The sequence below is a fragment of the Labeo rohita genome, chromosome 19 (genome assembly GCF_022985175.1).
Source record: "Labeo rohita strain BAU-BD-2019 chromosome 19, IGBB_LRoh.1.0, whole genome shotgun sequence".
Lineage (NCBI taxonomy): Eukaryota > Metazoa > Chordata > Actinopteri > Cypriniformes > Cyprinidae > Labeo > Labeo rohita.
This window is the reverse complement of record NC_066887.1, coordinates 29,571,146-29,597,975: the sequence shown is the minus strand read 5'-3', so window position 1 is coordinate 29,597,975 and position 26,830 is coordinate 29,571,146. Positions and strand designations below refer to the sequence as shown.

General features: G+C 33.6%; 1 protein-coding gene and 1 long non-coding RNA gene across 2 annotated transcripts in view; one reads left to right on the top strand and one right to left on the bottom strand.

The window, feature by feature from the left end:
• Positions 1-589: 589 nt before the first annotated feature.
• ppp1r1b (protein phosphatase 1, regulatory (inhibitor) subunit 1B) lies at positions 590-26,830 on the bottom strand. Its single transcript, XM_051136043.1, has 5 exons — positions 26,445-26,830; positions 6,760-6,843; positions 5,320-5,395; positions 4,133-4,252; positions 590-2,172 (listed from the first exon to the last, which is right to left on the bottom strand). Exons 1-5 carry the CDS (start codon positions 26,556-26,558, stop codon positions 2,030-2,032), a joined length of 537 nt encoding a protein of 178 aa, XP_050992000.1. The 5' UTR covers positions 26,559-26,830; the 3' UTR covers positions 590-2,029.
• The window catches only part of LOC127181363 (uncharacterized), a 31,197-nt gene continuing 8,626 nt past the window's right edge, over positions 4,260-26,830 (top strand). Inside the window, exons 1-2 of the long non-coding RNA XR_007829768.1 lie at positions 4,260-4,347; positions 7,248-7,404. This is a non-coding gene — a long non-coding RNA (uncharacterized LOC127181363). The remainder of the gene's footprint in view (positions 4,348-7,247; positions 7,405-26,830) is intronic.

The window sequence follows — 26,830 nt, the reverse complement described above, 5'->3', positions numbered from 1 at the left end:
CATAAATCCAGGGTTTCATTTCCTCCATCTGCTACATGTTCCCATAACTCACCATAAAACACTGATCACTATATTGTGAAGTAGGTCACATCTCGTGCATGTGTGTGTGTGCTGCCCCACCTATCTGTTAGCCACAATGCCAAACACAGGGATCTGATGCAAATATTAGACTAGGGAAGTTTCCTAATCCTGGATCCTCCTAATAGTGTGTGATAGTTAAAGCAGAAGCTGTCTGCGGAGAGAGAAATTAGATTTTTCACTCAAATATGGACCACCTCTTATGGGAATCCAAGCCAGATCAGTTTCAGCCCAGATTTTGAAAGCATCAAAGGCAGAGATGTTCAAGACAGGGGCTAGAGAGCCACTGTGCCGCCATCTGTTTACCACAGAAACTGGATGTTTTTGCCAGAACTGTCCACACATGCTCGTCTTGGCGGCATTAAACTGAAAGTAAGCCTTGTTGATAAACATTTTTATTGATTAGAGTATAAAAATCATGCTTTCTTTCCAAATTTAAAGTAATAGCACTTCAAACCGAGGTCAGACATGTCCAAAAATATGAAAAAGAAGATATTCTTTAACACTTCAATTCAGTGCAAATATATTTATTGATACAGAGACTTTAACCTAAAACATTTCCATAGTTTCTATGGATAGCTTTACTAATTTGGTACATTTTCTCAAATTTTCTATTGTACGTTAATCAGAATCAACATGTACCTGCATGAGCTTCGAAGGAATATATATATGCATACAAATATGATTATTTTTAATACAAAGCAGTACAGTTTCTTAAAAAAGCAACACGTGGCTGTTGGCTTCTCATTTTAAATCATTATCAATCATTTTTAAAAATAGTTCAACATTTTCCCTTAAAAGATTTTGCTAAGGAAGAAACTTGAAAACTAAGTAATAAGTTATCCAGCTAATATTAATGCAAGTTGTTTACTACAGTATTCGACTGAAATGATTTACACGTGTCTGATATTCCTGATGCACATGAGCACTGAACCCCGAGGCACTGAATTTGGAATTGTTTGTTATCTGTAACCAAACAGTCATATCTAGAGATGCAAATTCTATTTTGTATGCAAATATGTTGTTTATAGCAGCTTTGATCACAATGTCAAACCACAAATGAATCACAAGACAACACTGTAGGAATGTGTTATTCACAGTCAGCCATGATTAGTTTGTTTCGACGAGGTGAAAGACTCTCAAAACAGATAGTCAGACATACTTTTTCTCTTTAATGAGGGGAAAATTACTGAGTGCACTTTTATGTTTTATTAAAATGAGTAATTATTTTTATATTTTTAAAAATATAACTTTTTTTTTTACTTTTTTATAATTATATTTGCAAATTTATAAATCTAATTATATTTGTAATTATACTTTTTTTTTTTTTTTTTTTTTTTTGCTAAATTAACTGTAGTTCCAAATGCAGTCCAACTGCCACGATGCTGGGAATGGTTTAACAAATAATAATGGTGCTACATACTTAGATATTGAGCCTTTCCATGTGCTCTGGGATTATTGTTCTTGGCAAATTATTTTATGGGATGAAGTATAACAGTTTTCTGTACTCCAGATGGCAGTGTTGGCCCACAGAAATGCACCGATTGCAAAACATCCCGCAACTCAAACACACACATAAAACATGACATGATATAAACACTGACACATTTCTCAACACTTCACATTCTCACGGCGCTGCTCATAGAACTAAACATTTGTACTTTACCTGTCTGTCTGAATGTATGAATATATATGACTGCTGATGGATTTGACCTTATATATTTTTATTTCATTGCAATGTCGGGGTGAATGAATTGTTTGAGGATGTTTGACCGCTCCAAAATTCCAGTCTTTCAGAGTTTTTAAGTCTCTTTTTGTCTCTGAATTCAAACAGACAGCCGTTTTTATCAAATGATGGGATTATTGACAACCAGTAATCAATAAACAATAATTTTGATTCCCAAACCAGGTTCTGCATTATGAAAAAATCTCTAAAGTTCCTCAAACTTTATCAGTCCACATTTCTGCACTCGTCCTCTGCCATATCATCCGCTTCTACTACTTCTTCTTCCTCCTCTTCGGCGGTCGGTGCCGTGGCTCCTGCCTTTCTCATGCCGGGCTGGTGTTCTGCCATGCCCCTTTGCTCCTGTGAATCTTTAAAAGAAGTAGTTATCAAATGAAAGTTAACAAAAATATGGAATCAATAGATAATCTCATCTTTGATTGGCTAACGTGTTGTTTGAGTAAACGGAGAGACATGCAAATGTGGTAATGTTTGTTTACTTTCTAATCTGGATTTCTTCCTGGAACATGCTATGAATGTTTATATGGCACAAAGATCAAATATGCGACCCTGGACCACAAAACCATGTTCTTTACTTAATATCCTAATGATTTTTGGCATAAAAGAAAAATCGATAATTTTTACTCATGCAATGTATTTTTGGCTATTGCTACAAATATACTTGTGCGACTTAAGACTGGTTTTGCGGTCCAGGGTCACATATACTTAAATATGAGACTAAGATGGAATTATTTACAAAAAGCATAAATTGTACTAAAGTTTAGTGGAAAAAACAGTGATTCACAATGCAAAACTTTACTCTGAACCCAAGATCACATTTGTGAAATTTTAGAAAATGTAAAAAATAAGTGACTCAAGTTTTTCTCACTCAAAGTCAGTCTTTAAAAACCCAATAACCCATAGTCCACCTCCAAATGCATAAAAACGGTGCTAAATAGTGTCTAAATGTGTCTACACTATATTTGTCTGTAGGTCAGTGTCAGAAAACTGTTATCTGCATCTTTATCACTCACTACTGATATAATTAACAGAATGCTAAACAGTTCACATTATTTGGTGCTATATAGTTTTATCTGTTAAATGTGTAATTCAGTAGAAATGTTGAAAACATTTTTTTTTTTTTACCATTTACTTTTGAGGTTATCAAATATATGTGACCCTAGACCACAAAACCAGTCATAAGTGTCAATTTTTTTAAATTAAGATTTATACATTATTAGAAAGCTGAATAAATAAGTCTTCATGGTTTGTTAAGATAGGACAATAAAAAAAAATCAAAATATTACGAAAATCGCCTTTAAAGTTGTCCAAATGAAGTTCTTAGCAATGCGTATTACTAATAAAAAAAATACGTTTTTACATATTTATGGTAGGAAATTTACAAAATATCTTCATGGAACACGTTCTTTACTTAATATCCTAATGATTTTTGGCATTAAAAAAAATGATTTTGACCCATACAATGTATTTTTGGCTATTGCTACAAATATACCCATGCTACTTAAGACTGGTTTCATGGTCCAGGGTCACATATATTATTTATTTATCATATATTACATATGCAACAGAAAATAAACAGTAAAGTAAAAAAAACAGTAATCTGTCATTATATTTAAAGGGACAGTTCACCCAAAAATTTAAATTACACCATTATTTACTCACCCTCAAGTCATCCTAGGTGTATATGACTTTCTTCTTTCAGACGGATATAATCAGAGTTACACTACTAAGTGTCCAGGGTCCTCCAAGTTTTATAATGGCAGTGAATGGGTGCTGAGATTTTGAAGTCCAATAAAGTGCATCCATCCTTTATGAAAATACTTCACATGTCTCCAGAGTTTTAACAAAGGCCTGTGAATTGATGCGTTTGTATAAGAAAAATATCCATACTTAAAACTTTATAAATCTCTAGCTTGAGCTAACTGTCGTACACACGTTCACAAGAGAGTGGCGTTCTAGTGTATTATTTTTTTTTTTTAACATATCTCAGATTTTATTCGCCTGAAAGAAGAAAGTCACGTACACCAAGGATGGCTTGAGGGTGAATAAATCATGAGGTAATTTTCATTTTTAGGTGAACTACCCCTTTAAGAGAGTGACAACATAAGTTTAATGTGAACATTCAGTAACAATTTAAAATTAAATGCTAAAATACTGACAGAATTAATAAATAAGTAAAAATATAAACATTTTATAAAATAATAAAAAATTGATCACAGATGTCACTGTTTTGTGAGAATGGCCTATATTTCTTGTGAATAATGACATGCATATGCAGAGTGTTCCTCTGTGATGTGATATTAAGATTACCAGGTGTGCAGGATGAGGAAAGCTCCTCCCTCCCTCTCTGATTAGGCTCCTCCCCTTCCTCCTCTACATGAGGATACACACCTAATTTCTGCATGTGAGCCTCAGCCATCTGCTGCACGGCTATAAACACACGACCACAAACGCACACAGGGGGATTCACAAATCAGGGATCATCAAACCACAATGGGAAAACACAGGGACATACACAAACAGAGGTAAAGAGGGACAGGTCTGTTTACTTTTTTAACAAGACTTCTGCACTGTGAAAAGGTTTTATTTATGCTACAATGACAGGACATGTAGGGACAGGAATAAACCACCTGTCTTTTTGCAAACAGACGTTTCACAAAACACACATTCAAAGATAATATCACAGTAATGCATAGCTATTTTCCTTCTTTTCATTTATATGCATTCATAATTAAACAAATTTGACTTTTTGTCACAATTTGACTTTATATCTCACAATTTAGACTTTTTCCTCACAATTCAAAAAAAAAAAAAACAACAACTCAGAATTCCGATTTAGAAACTAGAATGGCAATATATAAATTCAGAGTTCTGATTCTCACAATTCGGACTTTTTTCCTCAGAATTTCGAGTTTACATCCTGCAGCTCTTGACTTTTTTTCTCTAAAATATATATATATATATATATATTTTTCCCCACCATGGAATAAAAAGTTAAAAAGTTAAAGTTAAGATCATGTAACTTACAATTTAGACAAAATACGGCCAGTTATTTTATTTTTGCTCCGTCAATGAAAATGGATGTAAACGAAGCCAAAGACGAAAACAACAGCACTGTTATGTTGACATAATCTAGTAATCTAGATTGTCCTCAGTGGGTCACAATCTTTGTAGTGCACTGGTCTGATGATGGATGTTTCTGACGGACGTCTGTCCTCTAAAACTGTGTGTGTTTGCAGCTGTATGCTATCTGCTGTAATCCTGGATGATCCAGAGCAGCACAGACTCACACCCATCACAGCTGTCACCATCTCTAATCTTACACACACGCATGGTAAAAGGGGAAAAACAGACTTGCAGCTTGGGAGAGTTTTTAAACCCAGGGCCGGCACAGTGCAGAAAAGTCTTCGGAAACGATATATATAGGTCTACCAAAGGAATATACACAATACAATAAGCAGAGATCACATATCACATGCAAAACTACAGGCTTTTACCTTTTAATGATGGTGGCTGGTAGATATTTGGGTTGATTCGTTTTGGCTTGAGGACACCATTTTCTCCTACAACCCACTGAAGATAGCATATATGTTAAATGTACATATTTTATATATAGACAAATAGATAAAGAGTTCAGATGCAAAAGCTTTTAAGCGCCATCTGCAAATTCCTTCTAAAATGAGCATTTTTTTATTAGGCTCTTATATTTATGTTCAGTTACTTCACTTTAATTGCATAGGAAAGGACCTATACATTGCCTTTAGAGTTGAATTACTGAACCTAAACTTGAGAGCCTGATAAAAATGCTAATTTTAGATGAAAATTTCAGACAGCACTTAGAGGCATCTGAACTCTTCTCACACACACACACACGTACATACAAAGTATATCAAGTAACCATACGCAATTATTTTTATACAAAGGTAAACAAAAATATTCTTAAAATCAAACATATAGTATCAAACATACTAATATTACAATAAAGTATATAGGTCAAACAATATGCAAAACCACTAATTATTATATAAATACAAATAATGATTATATATAATACTTTTAATTAATGTAACACAACTGATTCATATTAGTTGTAACAATTACATTAATACAAATGCATTTGTTCCTATTCAGCTTAATAATAATTAACAGTGTTATTTTATTATCAATGATGTACTACTATAGTTTTTGTTAATATTTTACATGTTAAATGCATAATTTAAAGTTTTAGTCATTTTGTTGTGTTTTTGTTTATTTTTTTGTCTTTTTTTCTTTTTAGCTTGTGTTATTTTAGTAATTTAAACGAAAATGAGAATTGTTGCCTGGGCAACTAACAAATAAAATACATTTGTAAAAAAGTTATACTTTATTTTTATTTCAGTTAATGTTTATATTATTTCACGTAATGAAACAGTTTTTTATGGTTTTAGTTAATGATGTAAAAGGAACATTTACATTTTTCTGGTAAGTACTGTAAAATGCATAAACAGTGGCAAAAAACAAATCTGTTCCTTATATTAATGCAATGGTTTTACTCTGGTATTTCATGTAACATGGAAATACCACTAAATATTATATCATCACTGTATAGTCACTTCGCCACAGTACGTTTATTGAAAGGAAATTTAATGAGGTTTCAAAGCTATATGTAAATACAGCATTATTCATTCAATGTATTGCAGGGTTGCCAGGTTTTCACAACAAAACCCACTCAATTGCTCCTCGAAACTAGCCCAAAATTGCATTACGCAGGGTAAATTACACAGTTTTTTGGGTCTCTTCAAAGAAACAGACATGAAAAACAACCCGCTGCAACAGTGTTAAAGTATCCCAATCCTGTGGGAAAACCGTAGACTTGGCAACACTGATGTATTGCCTTTTGCATGCGGATATATTATGAATGCAGTTTAACCTCCAGAACTGAGGTGGCACTGTGGTACCTGATGGGTAGAGATGTCATCCTCAGGAGATGTTTGGTCTGCTACTTTGAACAAAGTGGCCGGTGTGGGTCTTCGTCGTCGAATCTGAAAGACGAACAGTAGAGAATTGTTACGGGAAAAGAAAAATTTAAAGAAAATAATCACATTTTGAATAGGTATGAGTGAGAAGCCATGACACTTATTCACAGTGATTAACAGTAAAATTATTATAGGTCAGTCCTCCTGCAACATAAATGAACCATTCTGTATTCAATTATTTTATGAATTTTACATTTGTATTTATTGTGTAATTCATTTCTATCACTGTCTATCACAAACCTCCTGCAATATCCCCATTTGGGAAACCCTGTTCTAGATGTTGACTTTAATGAGGACATTTTGAATATACGTCATTGCATGTGTGACATCTTGGCCAAAAAATGTGAATTAGAAAACTCTATCTGCGGCCTCTCTCCACTCAAACCCTTTTGATTTTCTCTACCCAACAGTCCCTGAACAGAAAACATTCATACGAATCTGCCATGCACCAAATACACACGGACACAAATGGAAAAAGTGACTCTAGAGTACAACGAAGCTCAGAAGTACACAGAGAACCGACTGACTAATGATCTCAAGAAAATAGCTCTTCGTCAACTCTGCCAGGTAAACAAACCCACATCATGGCAAAATGCTGACTAAAACTTCTCAATTTTAACTTAAAGTTCACCCAAATAGAATAGGAGAAAAGTCTGTGTGACCATCACAGTGGGGTCCAAGATAATTTTTTCTTGGGGGACAATAAAGTATCTTTCAACTACAGATTAATGCAATTTTACAAACTAACTGTCAAACTTACTTAAAATTAGTCAATAAGTTTGACCCCAAACTAATCTCAAGTGAAGAGCACTGATCAAATGTGAACGTCTTTCGCAAAAAAAAAAAAAAAAAAAAAAAAAATGATTAGATTTTAGAGGAACCTTTAAAGAACACAAGCCTTGAAGGGTTACACAAGGTTTCTTTTAACACAGCAATTCTCAACTCTAGCCTTCAAGGTCTATATTCCTGCAGAGTTTAGCTCCAACCCTAATCAAACAGCTAATCAAGGTCTTCTGGATTACTAGAAAGTTACAGGCGAACTTTGATCAAGGTTAGAGCTAAACTCTGAGGGCGTGATTACACAACACTGTTTTCAAATAAAAACTGAAAACATGTTATGCATGCATTAACAGAACAATGGCGTTTTGAGGGCCTGAAAGTGCAAACTTTTGAAAAAGTAAATTTTTTTAAAACAATACCGTTACCGTCTCTGTGTAAACTACAAAATTGCAAATTTGTGACATCAAGCACATGCATATAACATTTTCAATCTACAGGCATATGTGTTTTTGTAGGCAGGCTCGTAGTGTTTCTTTACAAAGTGACATCGCCAACTAATGGCCTGGCATGCATAATACAGCATTTTTAGTCATTTTTGTGGATCCATGTCTGTACACGAAACTTTTAAAAATGGAAAAAACTTTCACCCAAGTGCAAACTTTCTTTCTAAAAAATATAAGTTATTAAAGAAGTTCACTTCCAGAACAAAAATGTGCACATAATTTACTCACCCCCCTTGTCATCCAAGATTTTCATGTCTTTCTTTCTTCATTCGTAAAGAAATTGTTTTTTTGAGGAAAACATTTCAGGATTTTTCTCCATATAGTGGACTTTTTATGGTGCCTGTGAGTTTAAACTTCCAAAATGCAGTTTAAAGGCAGCTTCAAAGGGCTCTAAACAATCCCAGCTGAGGAAGAAGGGTCTTATCTAGTGAAACAATTAGTTATTTTTTTTTAAAAAAGGACAATTTATATACTTTTTAACTTCAAATGCTCATCTTGTCTAGCCATGCGTCGAAAAACTCCCATCTCATTTTCTTCTCCAACTTCAAAATCATCCTACATCGCTGTTTTACCTTTTTTTGTAAAGGGCATTTTATATTCTTTCCACATTCACTTTGTAAACAATGGGTCGGTACTTCTGCAGCGATGTAGGATGATTTTGAAGTTGGAGAAGAAAATGAGATGGGACTTTTTTTTTAACCTACCCTAAGTGTCTTGAAGCGGAATACACAGAGTTCAAGCAGAGCTAGACAAGATGAGCATTTGAGCTTAAAAAAGTATATAAACTGTCATTTTTTTTTCAGAAAATAACCAATTGTTTGCTAGATAAGACCCTTCTTCCACGACTGGGATTGTTTAGAGCCCTTCAAAGCTGCATTGAAATGGCATTTTGGAAGTTCAAACTCACAGACACTACAGAAGTCCACTATTTGGAGAGAAATCCTGAAACGTTTTCCTCAAAAAACATAATTTCGCTTACGACTGAAGAAAGTAAGACATGAACATCTTGTCTGACAGGGGGGGTGAGTAAATTATTTGTACATTTTTGTTCTGAAGTAAACTACTCCTTTAAAGGAACACTCCACTTTATTTGAAAATAAATTTCCAACTCCCCTGGTGTTAAACAGTTGAGTTTTACCATTTTCGAATCCATTCAGCAATCTCCGGGTCTGGCGGTAGCACTTTTAGCATAGCTTAGCATAGGTCATTGAATCGAAAATAACCAGAGTTTCAATATTTTTCCTATTTAAAACTTAACTTAGCAGCGCCTGAAAATAGGCTAACTTCCGTCAACATAACCAACGTGACCACCTGCTTGCACAGGGAGACTATTTTCAGGTGCTGTGTAATATCATTGCGCCTGCTGCACCAATGGTATGGCAGCAAAGTTCCTTGATTATTATGATAGAATGAGAGTATAGTTCCTAGCCATATCAGCCTAGAAAATCACAACTTTTCATTTTTCGTCAGTCTTAGTACACAATGTAACTACAGAAGAGTTTTAAATATGAGCGAGATGCTAACTGTCTAATCCGATTCAATGATCTATGCTAAGCTACGCTAAAAGTGCTACCGCCAGACCCGGAGATCGGCTGAATGGATTCGAAAACGGTAAAAGTCGACTGTTTAACTCTACGGGAGTTGGAAAATGAGCCTATTTTAAAAAAAGTGGAGTGTTCCTTTAACTAGTTATATTTTTAACATGTCCTATCAAGAATATACAAATCAAAAGTAGTTCTTGATATTAACACACTTAAACATAAAGATCCCAAAAGGTGGTTTATGCAGTGACGCCATAGAAGAACCATTTTGGGCTCCTCAAAGAACCTTTCATACCCCTTTTCCACCAAGGCAGTTTGAGTGCTGGTTTGGAGCCAGAGCCTAGGTTCAAATCGGTTCTTTGTCTTTCGACACCCAAAGCGCCAGTTCTGATCCAGGACAAGTGGTCTGTAAGTAGCTCCAAAACATTGCTGGTCTAGAATAAGAACCGCTTGCGTCAGGGGCTGGGGCGGGGTTACTGTGACTAACAAGAAACTTTTGACCACCATTTTTGAAATAGCCGCTAAACACGAACACGAACAGGTGTGAGCACTTGAGAGTGTAGCATTTTTTTTTTCAGTTAAGAATCTGTGATTGCTATGATCAATGTTGGGGGTAACACAAGTTACGTAATCAGGTTACTTTTTTTCAAGCAACTAGTAAAGCATTGCTTTTTCATTTACAAGAGGTTTTTTTCCAAATAAGTAAAGTCAGTTACTTTTTCCCTCTTTTATTATTTGAAAGCTCTCCTGTCCCCATGTTGAGAAATCCGGAGTAAGATGTTACTTTAGTTCTTAAACAAATGTGAGCATGCACAAAAAACAGATTAAGTATTCTTCAAAAAGAATAAAAACAGTGAAATGCAACTCAGAATGAGACACAAACCTGCAATAATTAAATATTTCTAATAATTAAATATGTATTTAATCCTATTTTATTAACCAGTGTCTTTGCTGCTGACTTTCTATGTTTCAATTCAGACATGCTAATAAGCAAAAATTACTCAAGATAAACATTTCTTCTTCTTCTTTTTTTTAATTGCTGAAGAGTGTTGAACTTTCTTTTTCTGCATTCTACTGTACAGATGTGAATGTACTTTTGCAAGTGACGCTTTGCAAAAAGACGCTTTTGTTTACTCTCCAATCGTGTTCGCGCCGGTCGGTCTGCTTGGCGTTTGTGTTTGCCGCTGCCGCTCTAGCATTGCTGGCAAAGATCTGGCTCTGTGATGGCTCTCTAGTCCAAGGATAGACAAACTGTTCTTAGAAGGCTCGCTAGCTGAACCAACTCTGAACCGGCAATAGCACTGGCTCTGAACTAGCTCCTTGTTCATGCTGGTGGAAAAGTCAGTGAACAGTAAACAGTTTTTAATAGAAACATTCTACATACTGAAAAACACTGAAAAAGAGTAAACTTCTGAGTGTTACCAACAAGCTCTCCAAATAAAGGACAAAAAATAATTGCCGACCTTTTAAATGCCCCACAAGGCCAGCTGGATGTTCTTTAACAGCACTGGAGTGGAGTTCACAGTGCTCTGGAGAAAACAAAGTGTTCTGTGGCAAACCCTCCTCCACAATGCGAGGACTGACAAAATGAACATTGATTCAGTGACGGTGTGGCACTGTAGCGGTGAAACAGAAACACTGTCGAATGTCTTTTGTGTCGTTTGCTACAACTAACTTTGATGAAGTTCATAGCACATTCTTTGGAGCCAATCATGCAGAAATCCAGGGAGTTTCTTCTCAGAACTCTACGCAATCTAAATAAAAGAACAGCTTTTTCCTGCTTTTCTGTTACATATCCCATGTATACATAATTGCCAACTGACATAAAACATTATCTCCCATCTCACACTGAATAAACAGGATTGTGCAATTCGCAAACTTTTCCATCCCCAGCCCTTTTCACTCTTGGATGTGCATTTGCATTTGACCTAATTGGCTGTCAGTATTATGCTCTCAAAACAAAACTGGCAGCCATGTGTTTCTGCACTATTCAATATTTCCTGCAGTCTCAGGCAACACAGTCTGTCTGTTTACTGAGCGTCTGATGCATATTACACACTAAACGCTAATCACGCCGGCTGACTTTACACAAATTCCAAGAGTATCAGTTTGCCTGGAGACAAGGTCATATTTATAAGGTCCTGGGTTGATAAAATCCAGCACTTTGGAGGAGGAAATTATGAGTTTTATTTGATGCAAAGCAAGTAAACTACATATTCATGATTTTGTTCTCTATAATGACTTGTAACGATCAGCAGTTTAATGCTTCCTTAGAAAAATACACCTACTACTACACTTATAACACTCTAGCAACCACATAAGAACACATTAAAACCAGATAGAACACCCTAGCAACCACATAATATATTAGAACCACTAAGAACACCCTAGCAACCGCGTAAGAACACATTAAAACCAGATAGAACACCCTAGCAACCACATAATACATTAGAACCACTAAGAACACCCTAGCAACCGCATAAGAACACATTAAAACCAGATAGAACACCCTAGCAACCATATAATACATTAGAACCACTAAGAACACCCTAGCAACCGCATAAGAACGCATTAAAACCAGATAGAACACCCTAGCAACCACATAACACATTAGAACCATCCATTCGACCGCTCCAAGCACATAGATGCATCCGCCATCTTGGAACGGTGAACTTGACGTCATTCACCATACTATAGGTTCACAGACCAATGGCTGTGCAGGATTGTGGCATTTCAAATATTCAGTTATTACTATGACATCAAGTTGATCATTACAATATGGCGGACGGCTTACGTATAGCAGTCCCTAGAAACAGTTGCTAATGAGGCATCTACGTATATATATATATATCTATGATTAGAACCACTTAGTTAGAACACCCTAGCAACCACATAACACATTAGAACCAATCAGGGGCCAGCTGCATAAACACAGTCACCACATTAAGACCGTGTCTTAAAAAGTAGTTTGACTAACTAGCCGTTAACCAGAACCAATCGGGACACCCTAGCAACTTCATGACACATTAAACCACTTAGAACACCCTAGCAACCACATAAGAACACCTTTAAACCACTTAACAAATGTAAACCACTTAGAACAACCTAGCAACCACATACCACATTAGAACCACTTAGAACATCCTAGCAACCGCATAACACATCAAAACCACTTAGAGCACCCTAGCAACCACATAGCAACACATTAGAACCAATCAGAACACCCTAGCAACCACATAAGAACACATTTAAACCACTTAGAACAACCTAGCGATGGAATAACACATTAGAACCAATCAGAACACCCTAGTGACCACATAAGAACACCTTTAAACCACTTAGAATATCATAGCAACCACATTACAACACATTAAAACCACTTAGAACAAACACCCTAGCAACTGCATAATACATTAGAACCACTTAGAGCATCCTCGTAACCACATAGCAACACATTAGAACCAATCAGAACACTCCAGCAAGCACATAACACATTAAAACCACTTAGAACAACCTAGCAACCGCATAACACATTAGAACCCCTTTGAACACCCTAGCAACCATATAATATATTTAAACCCACTCAGAGCTTCATAGCAAACATACAGCAAAATAAAAACATTTTTTAAAAAAACCTTAGTAACTGCATAGCAGCTCTTTGCATCTTTCCAATCATCCACCCCACCCTAGCATCATGGCAGCAACACCACTCACATTTACTTAAAGGGGTCATCGGATGCCCATTTTCCACAAGTTGATATGATTCTTTAGGGTCTTAATGAAAAGTCTATAATATACTTTGGTTAAAAATTCTCAATGATAGTGTAAAACAACACCCTTTTTACCTTGTCAAAATGAGCTCTGCAAAAATCATCCCATTATGAGGGATTGTTCCTTTAAATGCAAATGAGCTCTGCTCACCCCGCCCCTCTCTTCTCTCTGTGGAGTGACAAGCTGCTCAGAGTGTTTGTTTACTTTAGCCTAGTGATGGAAAGTTCGGATCATTTTACCGACTCGGACCTTTGAGTCTCGTTCAGCAAAATGAACGTATCTTTTTTTGAGTCATTTCGCTCATTTTGTTCATTTTAGCAATTAAAATCTTACGTGTTACTTCCCTAACACATCTACTGCTTACACAAACATTGATTACACTACAAACGAGACAAAACTATAATGCTATAAGAAACAGAAAAGATTAATTCATTGTTTACCTGGGTCTTTAGTCTATGATTAGCTCACCTCAACTCTTATCTGACAGGTTTTCGGGTTTGAGTCGTTTGTTCATCACGTGACAGCCCCATAAGCTTAACCTATGCAGTCTGAGCTGGAAATAGAACTGATTAGTTAATCTCGAGTCTTCGGGTTTGAGTCGTTCGTTCGTTCACGTGACAGCCCCATAAGATGAACGAACGACTAACGACTCCAAAAACCCGAAGACTTGAAAACGGGTGAACTAATTCCAGTACGGAACCTAATAGGATGTTGCGCATGTGCAACTGAACGAATCACTCCTCGAGATGATTCGTTCGTCCCGAGTCACATTAAAGATTTGTAAACTTTGCATCCTATGACCCCTTTAAAAGAAAATACAAACATCCAGTTTATTTAGTTCTTTAAACACATGATGTTGCGTCTGGCACACCAAACCTTTTTGTGGCTGACAGTGTCATTTTATCCTGAAAAAGTTTTCATGCTGTGGCTCTACACTCCAAAAAAATGCTGGCTTATTTTTTCTAACCATCCACTGGGTTGAGCCTTTTGGTTTTTCTTTTACCCTGCCTCTGGGTTAGTCAGTCTCACTAAGGGCTAAAACTATACACCCTTTGACTAAAACAGATAAGTTTAAGTTTGATGTTTGCATCCTCTTCAGGAAAGAGAGGTTCTTAGCTGCCTAATTAGTGCACTTCTTCAAGTCTTTACTGTGCTGCAAATTATTTTATTTTACGCAATCCAACATATAAGGATGATATGCCAGTCAGATAAAGTGGTAACATAACTGATTTTATTTGTTATAATGCTAAATTTAATTTTATTTTGATGTTAAAATATGTTCTTGGGTGTTCTTGTTTACTAGTAAATGTTCATCTTTTGATTACTGCTATTGCCTCTAGTAAATCAGTGTGTGCTTTTTAATTTCCAGCCCCAATATAGGAATTTTTAAACAACAGTTGAGATAAATAAAACAACCCAGCAAGTCGGGTCAAACATTTAACCTAACCAGCTGGGTCAAAATAACCCAGCATGTGTTTTGTCCAATATTTACCCAGCACTGGGTTGCCAAATAACCCAAAAATGGTTGTTTTTAACCCATAATGTTTTTGTGTAGTTTACTCTATTACAAATTACATCATTATAACAGAGGAAGAGACGATATCGTCCACATCTTAAAACAACTACAGCACTTAAAATCCTTCCTGTTTTTGGTAACTCTCTTTACACGAAGGGCAGACACATTAAATTTGTTACCAAAACAGTTGTGATGATGACAGGTTAACAGCATTTTCTACGCAAACAGAAAGTCCTGTGTTCCAGATGGATTTGCCATTATAGTATTATGAGTCCCTCTTTCCCTCAGGTTCTGTTAAATATTTGTGTTGTACGTTTTACACAAACAGTTACAACATTTTTTGCATCGCAGACTAAAAATGCACATGGTTTAAAGACATTTTAAGAAACAAATAACATGCAACAACCTAGCTGTTCGGTGATAAAGTTTATAATTACAGTAAACTGAGCGACATCTATTTGACAAATATTAATATCTTGGTACTTTTTAGACATGCATGATCTACTATTACTATTATGTGTTGGACTGAACCATTTGTTCCGTGGTAAACTGTATATACAGCAAAGTACCACAGCAGCACCACAGTATGTTTTTGTACAGCTCTGCTAAATTAATCTGGACATACGTATCCTCTTGCGTCTACCAAGATGCACTTCAGCATTAATTGAGCAATGAATCTGATGGAGTCTGTCCCTGTGGATAGACTTAGAGTAAAAAAAAAAAAAAAAAAAAAAAAAAAAAAAAAATCACAGTCCTTGTTCATTTATGTTTACCCACAAACACACCGCACCAAAGGTCACCTTGTGACGTCAATGAGTCGGTGTGTGTGTAGATAGTGGATTAACTGTAAAATCCAGAGTCTAGCAACTTTTACGTAGTGTTTTTCACTTGCGTCCCAGAAGGCTGTATTTCTCTGCAACACTTCAGCAGATTTCCAGTCAGTGGCTCTGGAGCGTGGCTCGACCATTGTGAGAGTTCAATGACAGTTTTGCACTGCTCCAATTACATAATCTCAATCTCTGATGCTGTCATCACCTCTTTATAATACAAGCAGGCACCATGTCTCCTTATGTAATATATTATGTGCCCTTTTGCTTTTAGTTTCAAGCTATATTTAGGGTCTGAGGCTACATTGGAAATCTGAGATTTAAAATATAGTTAAAATCTGAAAGTCACTGAAGGTTACTGAAGGAAATAAGAAGTTCTAAAATGAATAAGAAAATTTACATTTCTGCACTTTTTTAAGGTCACTAATATATGCTGGAGAACATGATCATTAAGTTTATAACATCCAGTCTGTTATAAAAATAAATCAAATATATACACTGCCATGCAAGTTTGGGATCAGTAAGATTTTTAATGTTTTTTGAAGAATTTTTTTCTGTTCATCAAGTTATAAACAGTTATTTGATTAAAAATACAGAAAAAACAGTAAAATTGTGAAATATTATTGCAATTTAAAATAGAGGTTTTCTATTTTAATATACTTTAAAACAGAATTTATTCTTGTGATCAAAGCTGAATTTTCAGCATCATTACTCCAGTCTTCAGTGTCAAATGATCCTACAGAAATACGCTGATTTATTATCAATACATATACATATATATATATATGAAAATTCAGCTTCGCATCACAGAAATTAATTATATTTTAAACTATATTGAAATAGGAAACGGGTATTTTAAATTGCAATAATATTCCATAATATTTTTTTTCCTGTGTTTTTGAACAAATAACAAATGCAGCCTTGTGAAAAAAAAAACATTAAAAAATAAATAAATAAAATTAATAAATAAATCACACTGATCCCAAACTTTTGAATGGCAGTTTATTAATTTTAGTATAAAATAAAATCCACATTTACACTGTTATTTAAAAATAATTAAAAAAAAATCTACATTGTCTATTATAAAACAAAAATCTGCATCCATCTATTACAAATTAAAATGTAATTATTAAATCTGTTATACAATTAAAAACTAAAATAAAATCTACATTTAATGTGTGTGTGTATATACACTACCGTTCAAAAGTTTGGGGTCAGTAAGACTTGTAATAGTCTTCAAAGAAGTCTCCTATGCTCATCAAGGCTGCATTTATTTGATTAAAAATATAGAAAAAAACAGTAATATTGCAAAATGTTTTTACAATATAAAATAATGTTTTTTTATTTTAACACACTTTAAAATAGAATTTATTCCTGTGATGAAAAGCTGAATTTTTATCAGCTGTTACTCCAGTCTTAAGTGTCACATGATCCTTCAGAAATCATTCTAATATGCGGATTTATTATTAGAATGATCAATGTTGGATAATATCAACAGTTGTGCTGCCAAATATTTTTTGGAACCTGTGAATTTTTTTTTTTTCAGGATTCTTTCATGAATAACAAGTTTAAAAAGTACAGTGTTTATTCAAAATATAAATATTTTATAACAATGTAAATTATTTATTATTAACTTTTAAGAAACTTTTAATTATTAACTTAATACATCCTTGGAGAATAAAAGTACTAATTTCTTAAAAAAAAAAAAAAAAACAAAAAAAAAAAAAAACAATAAAGAAACAATAAAAACAATAAAAATGTACTGATATATATATATATATATATATATATATATATATATACATATAGACTACATCCAGTTTTTAATAAAATAAGATCTGCACCCTGTATATTATGCAACAAAACAAAATAAAATATAATAATAAAAATAAAATAAAATAAAATAAAATAAAATAAATGCCCAATCTAACTGTAACCTACATACCATATCTATGTACAATCTATGAGTCTTGTGCACTTTGCAGGAACAAGCTGTTTTCTTTGAGACGTTTATTCAGTATGCAAATGCTTTTATCCAAAGTGACTTGCATTCCACTTTTATAGGGACAATCCCCCTCTAGTGACCTAAGGTCAAGGGCTGAAAGTTCACTGGTTTCTTCTTGCAAAGATCAAACCAAACCAACAAACTCATTCCTAACCTGTGTTGCAACTACCACACTAAACCATGAATGACAGACTAACACAAAACCGAATGCATCAATGAACTAAATGACTGTGTGGCACTCAAAAACCTGTCACAGACTCTATCAACAGAGCTGCATTTTGTATTGAACCCAGTTGATCAATATTTAACCGTCCTTCTATTCTATAAGCTCAGGAGCTATTTAGTCCAATCTTGAGGCTTGTGTGACAACCCTGCACATTTTCAGGTCATAGGTAAAGAGACAGTGATCAATAAACCCCTAAATGTCCTTTAGGTTCAAATAATTAGATTAGGCCAACATACTTTCACAACTTCTCACAATCAGATGAATGCCTGACAGCTCTGATGACAATCTATATTCCCTACAGTGTATTATACACTAAATCCATCACAGATGTATCCCATGATGCAAGTGTCTACTGTATACTACATGCACATCCTTTATCACACAATAATAGCAACATTTGCCTTTGGAGAGATTAATCGCATGAGAAGTGATAATGTTGTGGTCATTCTTATATATGGGAGTAAATCAGTATATTATAATGATTTCTGAAAGATCATGTGACACTGAAGACTGGAGTAATGATGCTGAAAATTCAGCTTTGCATCATGGAATAAATTACATTTTAAAATATATTCAAATAAAAAACTCTTATATTAAATTGCAATAATATTAACATTTTTACTTTATTTTCATTTAATAAATACAGGCATAAAAGAAGCTTCACTGTAACTTGAGATACAAAGTCATTAATGGCATCGAATTAGAAGTAAACTAGGGCACAATATCCATTTTTACACTAATGCTACTCTAAACTAGGTGTTAATTTTTCCATTTATCCAAACATTTTTTTTTAAATATAATTTTGCATAACAGGCTCATTTCAGCCTCATAATGAAATTCAGATCTAGGCTGATGAAGCTCCCTGGGTGTTTTATCCCCTATGGGACGTCTAAAGTTAAACTGTGTTGCCGCATATATATAGAGGCTATAGTTTAGATCAGAGTAGGTTGTTTTTCATCTAAATAAGATAAAGTTGAATGTAATCATGTTTTTTTTTTTTTTTTTTTTTTAAAGAAATGGAGCAAGTCACTAGTTCACATCCTAATGTCTTCCGTGATCTCTGTACTTTAGAGGACCTTGTTACAAAAGTAGCTGAAGGTTCGAAAGCAATTAAAAAAAACTAGGGCGGCGAAGTTACAACCCTGATTTCTGTTAATATATGAAGTTAAGAAGTGGCACGCAACCCTGTCCAAGTCCTTTGTGGTGTCCGCATGGTGACGCATGACAGTCAGGTTTCATCTGCACTACAAAAAAAAATGTCATGCATATCTCCTCCTAGAGCTACAACCACCAAACTCGGGTCAGACCTTTAGACTGGTCTGAAGTTAGTTGCTATATCTTTTCTAACTGATCTATCATCTATCAAAACCACCTAAAATTCCATAGACTTTAATTGAGGGGTGAAGACTTTTATACAAAGAGACCTATGTTGCATCTAAGCTGTTTATTGCTATAGCAAAGCTTTACAATTCCCTACTTAAAAAAAAAAAAAAAAAAACAGCTAAAACCAGCCTAAGCTGAATGGCTGGTTTCCCAGGCTGGTTTTAAAGTGGTTTTGCTCACTTTTTAGCTGGTCAGGCTGGTCTTAGCTGGCCAAGCTGGGAGACCTGCTAAAAGACCAGCCAAGGTTAAACCAGCTATTTTCAGCCTCAACCAGCTGAGACTAGACAATCAGCCTAGGCTGGTTTTAGCTGTTTTTTAGCTGTTTTTTTTAATCTGAATTTTAGCTGGTTTAAACATGTTAATCATCCTAACAACATGCTAGTAACTTGTTAATCACATTAGCAACATGCTAATCATGCTAGCAACATGCTAACAACATGCTAATTATCCTAGAAACACGCTAGCAACATGTTAGTAACTTGCTATTTATCCTAACAAATGCTAGTAACTTGCTACTAACTTGCTTGTCATGTTAGAAACATGCTAGTAACTTGTTAATCACACTAGCAACATGCTAGTAACTGGCTAATCATGCTAACAACAGGCTAATCATGCTAAAAGCATGATAACTCATTGCTAACATTATGCTGGCAACAAGCTAGTAACGAGCTAAATATGTTAGAAACATGCTAGCAACACTCTAGTAACATGTTAATCATGCTAGAGGCATGATAACAACATGCTAATCATGCTAACAACATGCTAGTAACATGCTAATCATGCTTACAACATGTTATCATCAAGTTAGTAACGTGCTAATCATGTTAGAAACTTGCTAGTAACATGTTAATCATGCTGGCAACAAGCTAGTAACAAGCTAATTATGTTAGAAACATGTTAGCAACACTAGTAACATGTTAATCATGCTAGAGACATGATAACAACATGCTAATCATGCTAACATGCTACAAGCATGTTAGTAACATGATAATCATATTGGAAACAAGCTATTAACAAGCTAATTATGTTAGAAACATGCTAGCAACACTCTAGTAACATGTTAATCATGCTAGAGACATGATAACAACATGCTAATGTAAGAAACATGCTAGTAACATGTTAATCATGCTAGTCATGCTAACAACCAGTGTTGGGCACGTACCTTTAAAAAAGTAATTAGTTATAGTTACTAGTTACTTCTCACAAATAGTAACTGTTAATGAGTTAAATCATTATAAAAGTAACTAATTACCAGGCAAAGTAACTATTGCGTTACTTAAAAAAAAATCTAATTTAATATAACTATAAGATAAATATAAAACATTGTACACTAATCTACACTATTTTAATGTTGTTGTGGGCAGTGTTGGGAATGTTACTTTGAAAAGTAATTAGTTATAGTTACTAGTTACTTCTCACAAATAGTAACTTAGTAACAGAGTTACTAGAAAACAAACTAATTAAAAGAAACTAATTACCAGGGAAAGTAACTATTGTGTTGCTTTAAAAAAAAAAAAAAAAATTAAATATATTAAATAACTTGGATGACCCCAATATTAAATATGTTAAATGAATGAAATTTTAATGAAATTAATTACATTTTTAGTTTACTCACCAGACTAATATTAAATATATGATATAATATTATAACTATAATTAGCATTCAACTTTAGCCATTAGAACTTTAGTAATTAGAATAACCATGTATGAATGCATGTTTGTCATGTTGACTGAACTTAGGACTGGTGGTGATATTGTTTGTAATTTAGTGTTTCTATGAACGTCTTGTTACTACCACGAATTCTACTATTTATAACAATATTAAACACACCAAGGTTTAATGAGCTGCTGGGGTCATGAAATTAATCACGTTGTCTGCGTTCGCTTGAACTGATTTGCTGTAATCAAAACAGGGACGATAATAGGTGAGCGCCAGCCAATGAGATTGCTGTTTGCACATTAGTTCCGCCTACTACTGGAGAAACCAGCAGTTCTTAAAAGCTGAAGTATTCCAAAGGAGCTCCGTTGTTTTGAGAGGAAAATACAACAAAGAATATCGTTTACACGTAGCGCGTCAATTCTGCACGGTATAAGACTCTGTCGCTCTGTATGTTTCTTTGCATGTGTGTGAGACAAAGCGTCAGCTAGTCGTGTGCCTTCACACTAGAGTTTACAGCTCCTCAAATACAGGTACGCTGCGCATCCATTCAGATGAACTGAAAAATAAAATTATAATAATATTATAATAAATGATAGTAACGCCGTATTTTATTGGCAGTAATGGTAACGGCGTTGTAACGTAGGAAACAGTAATTCGTTTGATTACTCGTTACTGAAAAAATAACGCCGTTAGTAACGCCGTTTATTTATAACGCCGTTATTCCAATCACTGCTAACAACGTTATCAACAAGTTAGTAACATCCTAATCATGTTAGAAACACACTAGTAACATTAATCATGACTAGCATGTTGCTAGTAACTTGCTAATCATGCTAGCAACATGCTAGTAACATGCTAGTAACTTGCTAATCATGTTAGCAACATGCTAGTAACTTGCTAATCGTGCTAACAACATGCTAATCATGCTAACAATGTGCTAGTAACATGCTAATCATGTTAGAAACATGCTAGCAACATGCTAGCAACACGCTAATCAGGCTATAAACATGCTAGTACCTTGTTAATCATACTAACATGCTAGTAACTTGCTAATCATGCTAAAATCAAGCTATTAACTTTCTAATCATGCTAACAACATTGTAATCAGCCTATAAAAATGCAAGCAACAAGCTAATCATTCTAAAACATGCTAGCAACATGTTAAATCATGTAAGCAATGTGTTAAATCATGATAGCAACATCAACTTTCATACATTTACAACTGCTTCAAACTTTCAGGCTGGGTTTTCTCAAGCCAACTCAAAGTTTGTTCTTAAACTTTACTGATCTAGTTACAATTTAAAATACTTGTTTTCTAGAATTTTTAGCATCATTACTCCAGTCTTTAGAGTCACATGATCCTTCAGAAATCATTCTAATATGTGAATTTCCTGCTCAGGAAATATTTCTTATCACTATCAATGTTGAAAACAGTTGTGCTGGGTTATATTTCAATAGAAACCATGACATATTCTTTGAGAACGTTCAGAATAGAATAGAAAACAGCATTGATTTTTATGAATTTTATGCTTCCTTGATGGTATATATAGTTATATTGGATTAAAATGTGTAATTCTGAAACATGGCCGGAAGATTCAGATAGAAAGCAGAGAGCCAGAAAAACCTCATTGAGCTCAAGCTGTTCCACAGACGCTGCTGGATTGTTTCCATGTGCCACAAAATACGATTAAGGAAGAAGCTGATGTACACATCGAATGATGTTGGAAACAATCTTAGATTTATAAGACAATAATAAGACAAAATGATCAGATGTTCTTCCTTTCATTCAAGCTCAAGATGCACTTTGGATTATTTTTAAATCATACTGGAGATGATGGTCATCAGGTTTTGTTCATGTAGCTCCTGTGTTTGTGTCGCACCCTCTACTCTGCCAGCACTAGAACCAAGTACAACCCATCCATCCATGAAATCAGCCACTAACAAGCACAACACATGCTTCCATCACAGGAAGAGGCATATACAAAACACGTTTGCCATGCAGAACACAAAAAAAGTAAATTTTATCACCATTCTAAACCCATATGAACAGCCAAATTTGTAAACAAATCATTCAGACCAATACGAACTAGATCAAGTGACTCGGAAGAATGAATTATTTATTTGAGCTAGTTTAACTTGTACTAAAATAACTAACATTAAAACATTTAAAAAGCATTTGTTACTTAGTCAAATAAATTTTAACTGAAATAAAGAAAATATAAAAACTTCTATTTCAGCCACTGAAATAATAATTTTGAAATAATTTAAAACTGAAATAATAATTTTGATAAAATAAATCCTTATCAAAAATCTACTACTATATACTACTAAAATGACAAAAACACAAATAACTTTAAAATAAAATTAAAAGGAAAATATAAAATATAAATATAAAATTAACTTGATGTACTAAAATTAACACGGAATTCATTTATAAAAATATATAGACTTAAAATGACAAACACACAAGTAACTTTAAAATAAAATGAAAAGGAAAATAAAGCTGAATTAAAAATGAATCAAAAGATACATATTAAAAATGACAAAAACACAAATAACTTTAAATTAAAATTAAAAGGAATATATAAAAATAAAACTTATTTCAGCCACTATTATCTGATGTACTAAAATTAACTGAAATAAAAATACATACTAAAAACTAAAAATGACAAAAAGACAAATAACTTCAAATAAAAATTAAATGGGAAATATAAAAGTGAAACTTTTTCAGCCACTTTAACTTGCTGGACTAAAATTAAAACTAAAAAAAAAAAAGACGCATACTACTGAAAATGACAAAAACACAAATAACTTTTTTAAAAAAACTTTTTTTTAAAAGAATATTTAAAAATAAAACTTATTTCAGACGCTTTAACCTAAAAAAAAACTATTTAATAACTAAATAAAAGGAAAAAACAAACAAACAAAAAAAAAACTTTTATTTCAACCACTTTAACTTATATACAACTAAAACTGAAATAAAAATGAACCAAAAATCTATACATACATACTACTAAAAATGACAAAAACACAAATAACTGAAAAATAAAATTAAAAGGAAAATATACAAAGAAAACCTTTATTTCAGCCACTTCAACATGACATACTAAAATTGAAACTGAAATAAAAATATAAAAAGACACATACTACTAAAATAAAATTAAAAGGAAAATATAAAAATAAAAGCTGAATCAGGACAATAAAAATAGTGTCTCATTGATACTAAATTAAGACTGACTGAAGCAGGACATTTTCAAAACTTCAAATCACATAATGACTGAATTTTCATTTACCACATGAATGTGTTCACAAATGTTTCCATGAAGCGCTATAGAGCGCACACGCATCAGGCCTTCTCTTCTTCTCTCCTCTTTTAACTTGTGTCTCGCGAGGATGATTCGCTGGCCTATCTCTGCAGCAGTGCAGTACAGAACAGCTTCCCGACCCACTTTGTTAAGACTAAAATTACAACACCAACAGGACGGGGAACTGGTCCAGAATGACACACACACATACACACACACATATATACAGCCTTGCATCTGCACTCTCAGAGATCCAGAAAAAAGCCAAATTCACAACCATGAATTTGTGCACCTCTTTATCTCAAAAATGTATGTGCATTACAACTAAGGCCAAAATCAATAGCGGACTTAGAAACATGCACATGCACACGCACACGCATATTACCCAGGCAATAAAACCACGTCCTGGTATCCAGAACATCCACTCACCCCAGTCCAGGTCACACACCGTTTACCATTTCCAGGACAGATTTATAGCCTTAAAACTTTGCATTTTATGAGCGTGCTCAGTCAGTGTGAAGGGTAAACATATCTCCAGGTCACATTTGCCCCCAAAATTAAAAGAAAAATTGAGAAATTATATTTTACATACAGAATATGAAGCCTATTTTTCAGACCATTAAGATCGCTTTGCATTTGGACATTATTTAAATAATGAATAAGCACATTTCTCTCAGAATGGCCATTAATGTCATTAGATTCTCATTCCTGCAACAAATTATTTTAATTCATTTTAATGTATTTTCTTTTATTTTGAATGTCTTTTTTGCATTTTTAATTTTTACTTATTTTTAATAAACTAGCATAAATAAAAAGCTAGATACTTTTCATTCATCATTTGATTCCTTTTATTTTTTTGTAACACAGAACTTATCTTTGATTTAAAAAAAAAAAAACATTTGCCTTTTTATTATTATTATTATTATTATTATTTATTTTATTTTTTTTTATAAAACATCATACATAGAATAGCATACATAAGTTACACATTTGTATATTTGGTACTTTTTTGTAATTTCCAATAATTGTCATTAGATTCTCATTCCTGTAACAAATTATTTAAATTTTAACTTTTTATTTTAAAATTGTACTTTTTTTTTTTTTTTTTTTTTTTTACATTCGTAATTTTTTTTATAAAATAGCATTTTCGATCATCTTCGATTATGTTTATTTAATACTTTCAATTTTTTTTCTTTTTTTTTTTTATGAATTTATAAATAAAACACCATACATAGAATGCATATGTAAGTTATGCATTTGCATATTTGGTACTTTTTTTTGTCATTAGATTCTCATTCCAGTAACAAATTATTGTAATTAATTTTTAGTTTTTTTTTTTTAGTTTTTTTTAAATTGTATTTTTAATTTTTTTTTTAAATAAAACATCATACATAGCATACATTAGTTATACATTGGTATATTTTGTACTTTTTTTAAATTTCCATTATTGTCATTAGATTCTCTTTCTTGTAATAAATTAAATAATTACATTTAATTACATTTTTTTAATTTTAAAATTGTGCTTTTTTTTTTTTACTTTTTAAAATTTTATTTATTTTTTATTTAAAAAAGCTTAAACACAAAACTATAATTTTCATTACTGTAACATAGAACGTATTATTCATTTTCAATTATTTTTTTAAATACTTTTATATGAAAACATTTGCAATTTTCTAAAAAAAAAAACAAAAAGTTTTTTTAAAAATGTAACATTTATTTATTTAAAAATAAATAAATAAAACGTCATGCATAGAATAGCATACATAAGCTTTTTTGGTACTTTTTTTTAAAATTTCCATTAATCTCATTAGATTCTCATTAATGTAACATGGATATTTTACAGTAATTAAAATAATCATTAATCAAGTCACAATGCAAAAAACAAACAAAACAAAGCCCTAAAAATAAGCTTCATCTGTTTTAAGTAAACGTGATTTTGGCTTGAAATATGACCCAGACATGTTCTTGACAGATTCAGTACATTTTCAAAGTCACTTTAAAACTGCTTCACCAGGAAAAAAGTAGCTCAGGGTCCAAAAGGATCATTGCTACGAGTCAGCATGTGTTTTGTGTGCGTGCGAAAGTCTTACCATCTCAACCTGCCGAGGGTCCAGCTGAGTCGGTTCTGTCGGCGGGACGGCGAACTGGATTTTCCTCCGTTCTTTGGGTTCCACGGGGCCCTCCGAGGGACTCGAGGGATCCATGATGCGCTTTCGTCCTCTGTCAGTCTCACAAATATCCCTGGAATCTACCTATGCCTGTCTCAACATACATATGCACACACACACACACGTGGTGTCCTCCAGGCAGCTTTCCTCAGTGCTTGTGGCGTTGTCTCCTCTCTCCTTGACTCTAGAAGTCGTCTTCTGTGATTTGTCTCCCTCAGATACGCCGGCGGCTTCTTTTTTTCCTTTCTCTTATCAGTGTGACCTCTGCTTTTCTCCCTCTCACAGTGTTTGGAGTCAGTGTGGGCGTC

What these genes read in the sequence shown, in the direction of transcription:
- ppp1r1b (XM_051136043.1), bottom strand. Translation starts at nt 26,558, where the DNA reads ATGGATCCCTCGAGTCCCTCGGAGGGCCCCGTGGAACCCAAAGAACGG. An exon ending in ACCCTCGGCAGGTTGAGATG is followed by an intron (nt 6,844 to 26,444) that starts GTAAGACTTTCG and finishes TTCGTCTTTCAG; the next exon opens with ATTCGACGACGAAGACCCAC. An exon ending in CCAGCCACCATCATTAAAAG is followed by an intron (nt 4,253 to 5,319) that starts GTAAAAGCCTGT and finishes GTGTGTTTATAG; the next exon opens with CCGTGCAGCAGATGGCTGAG.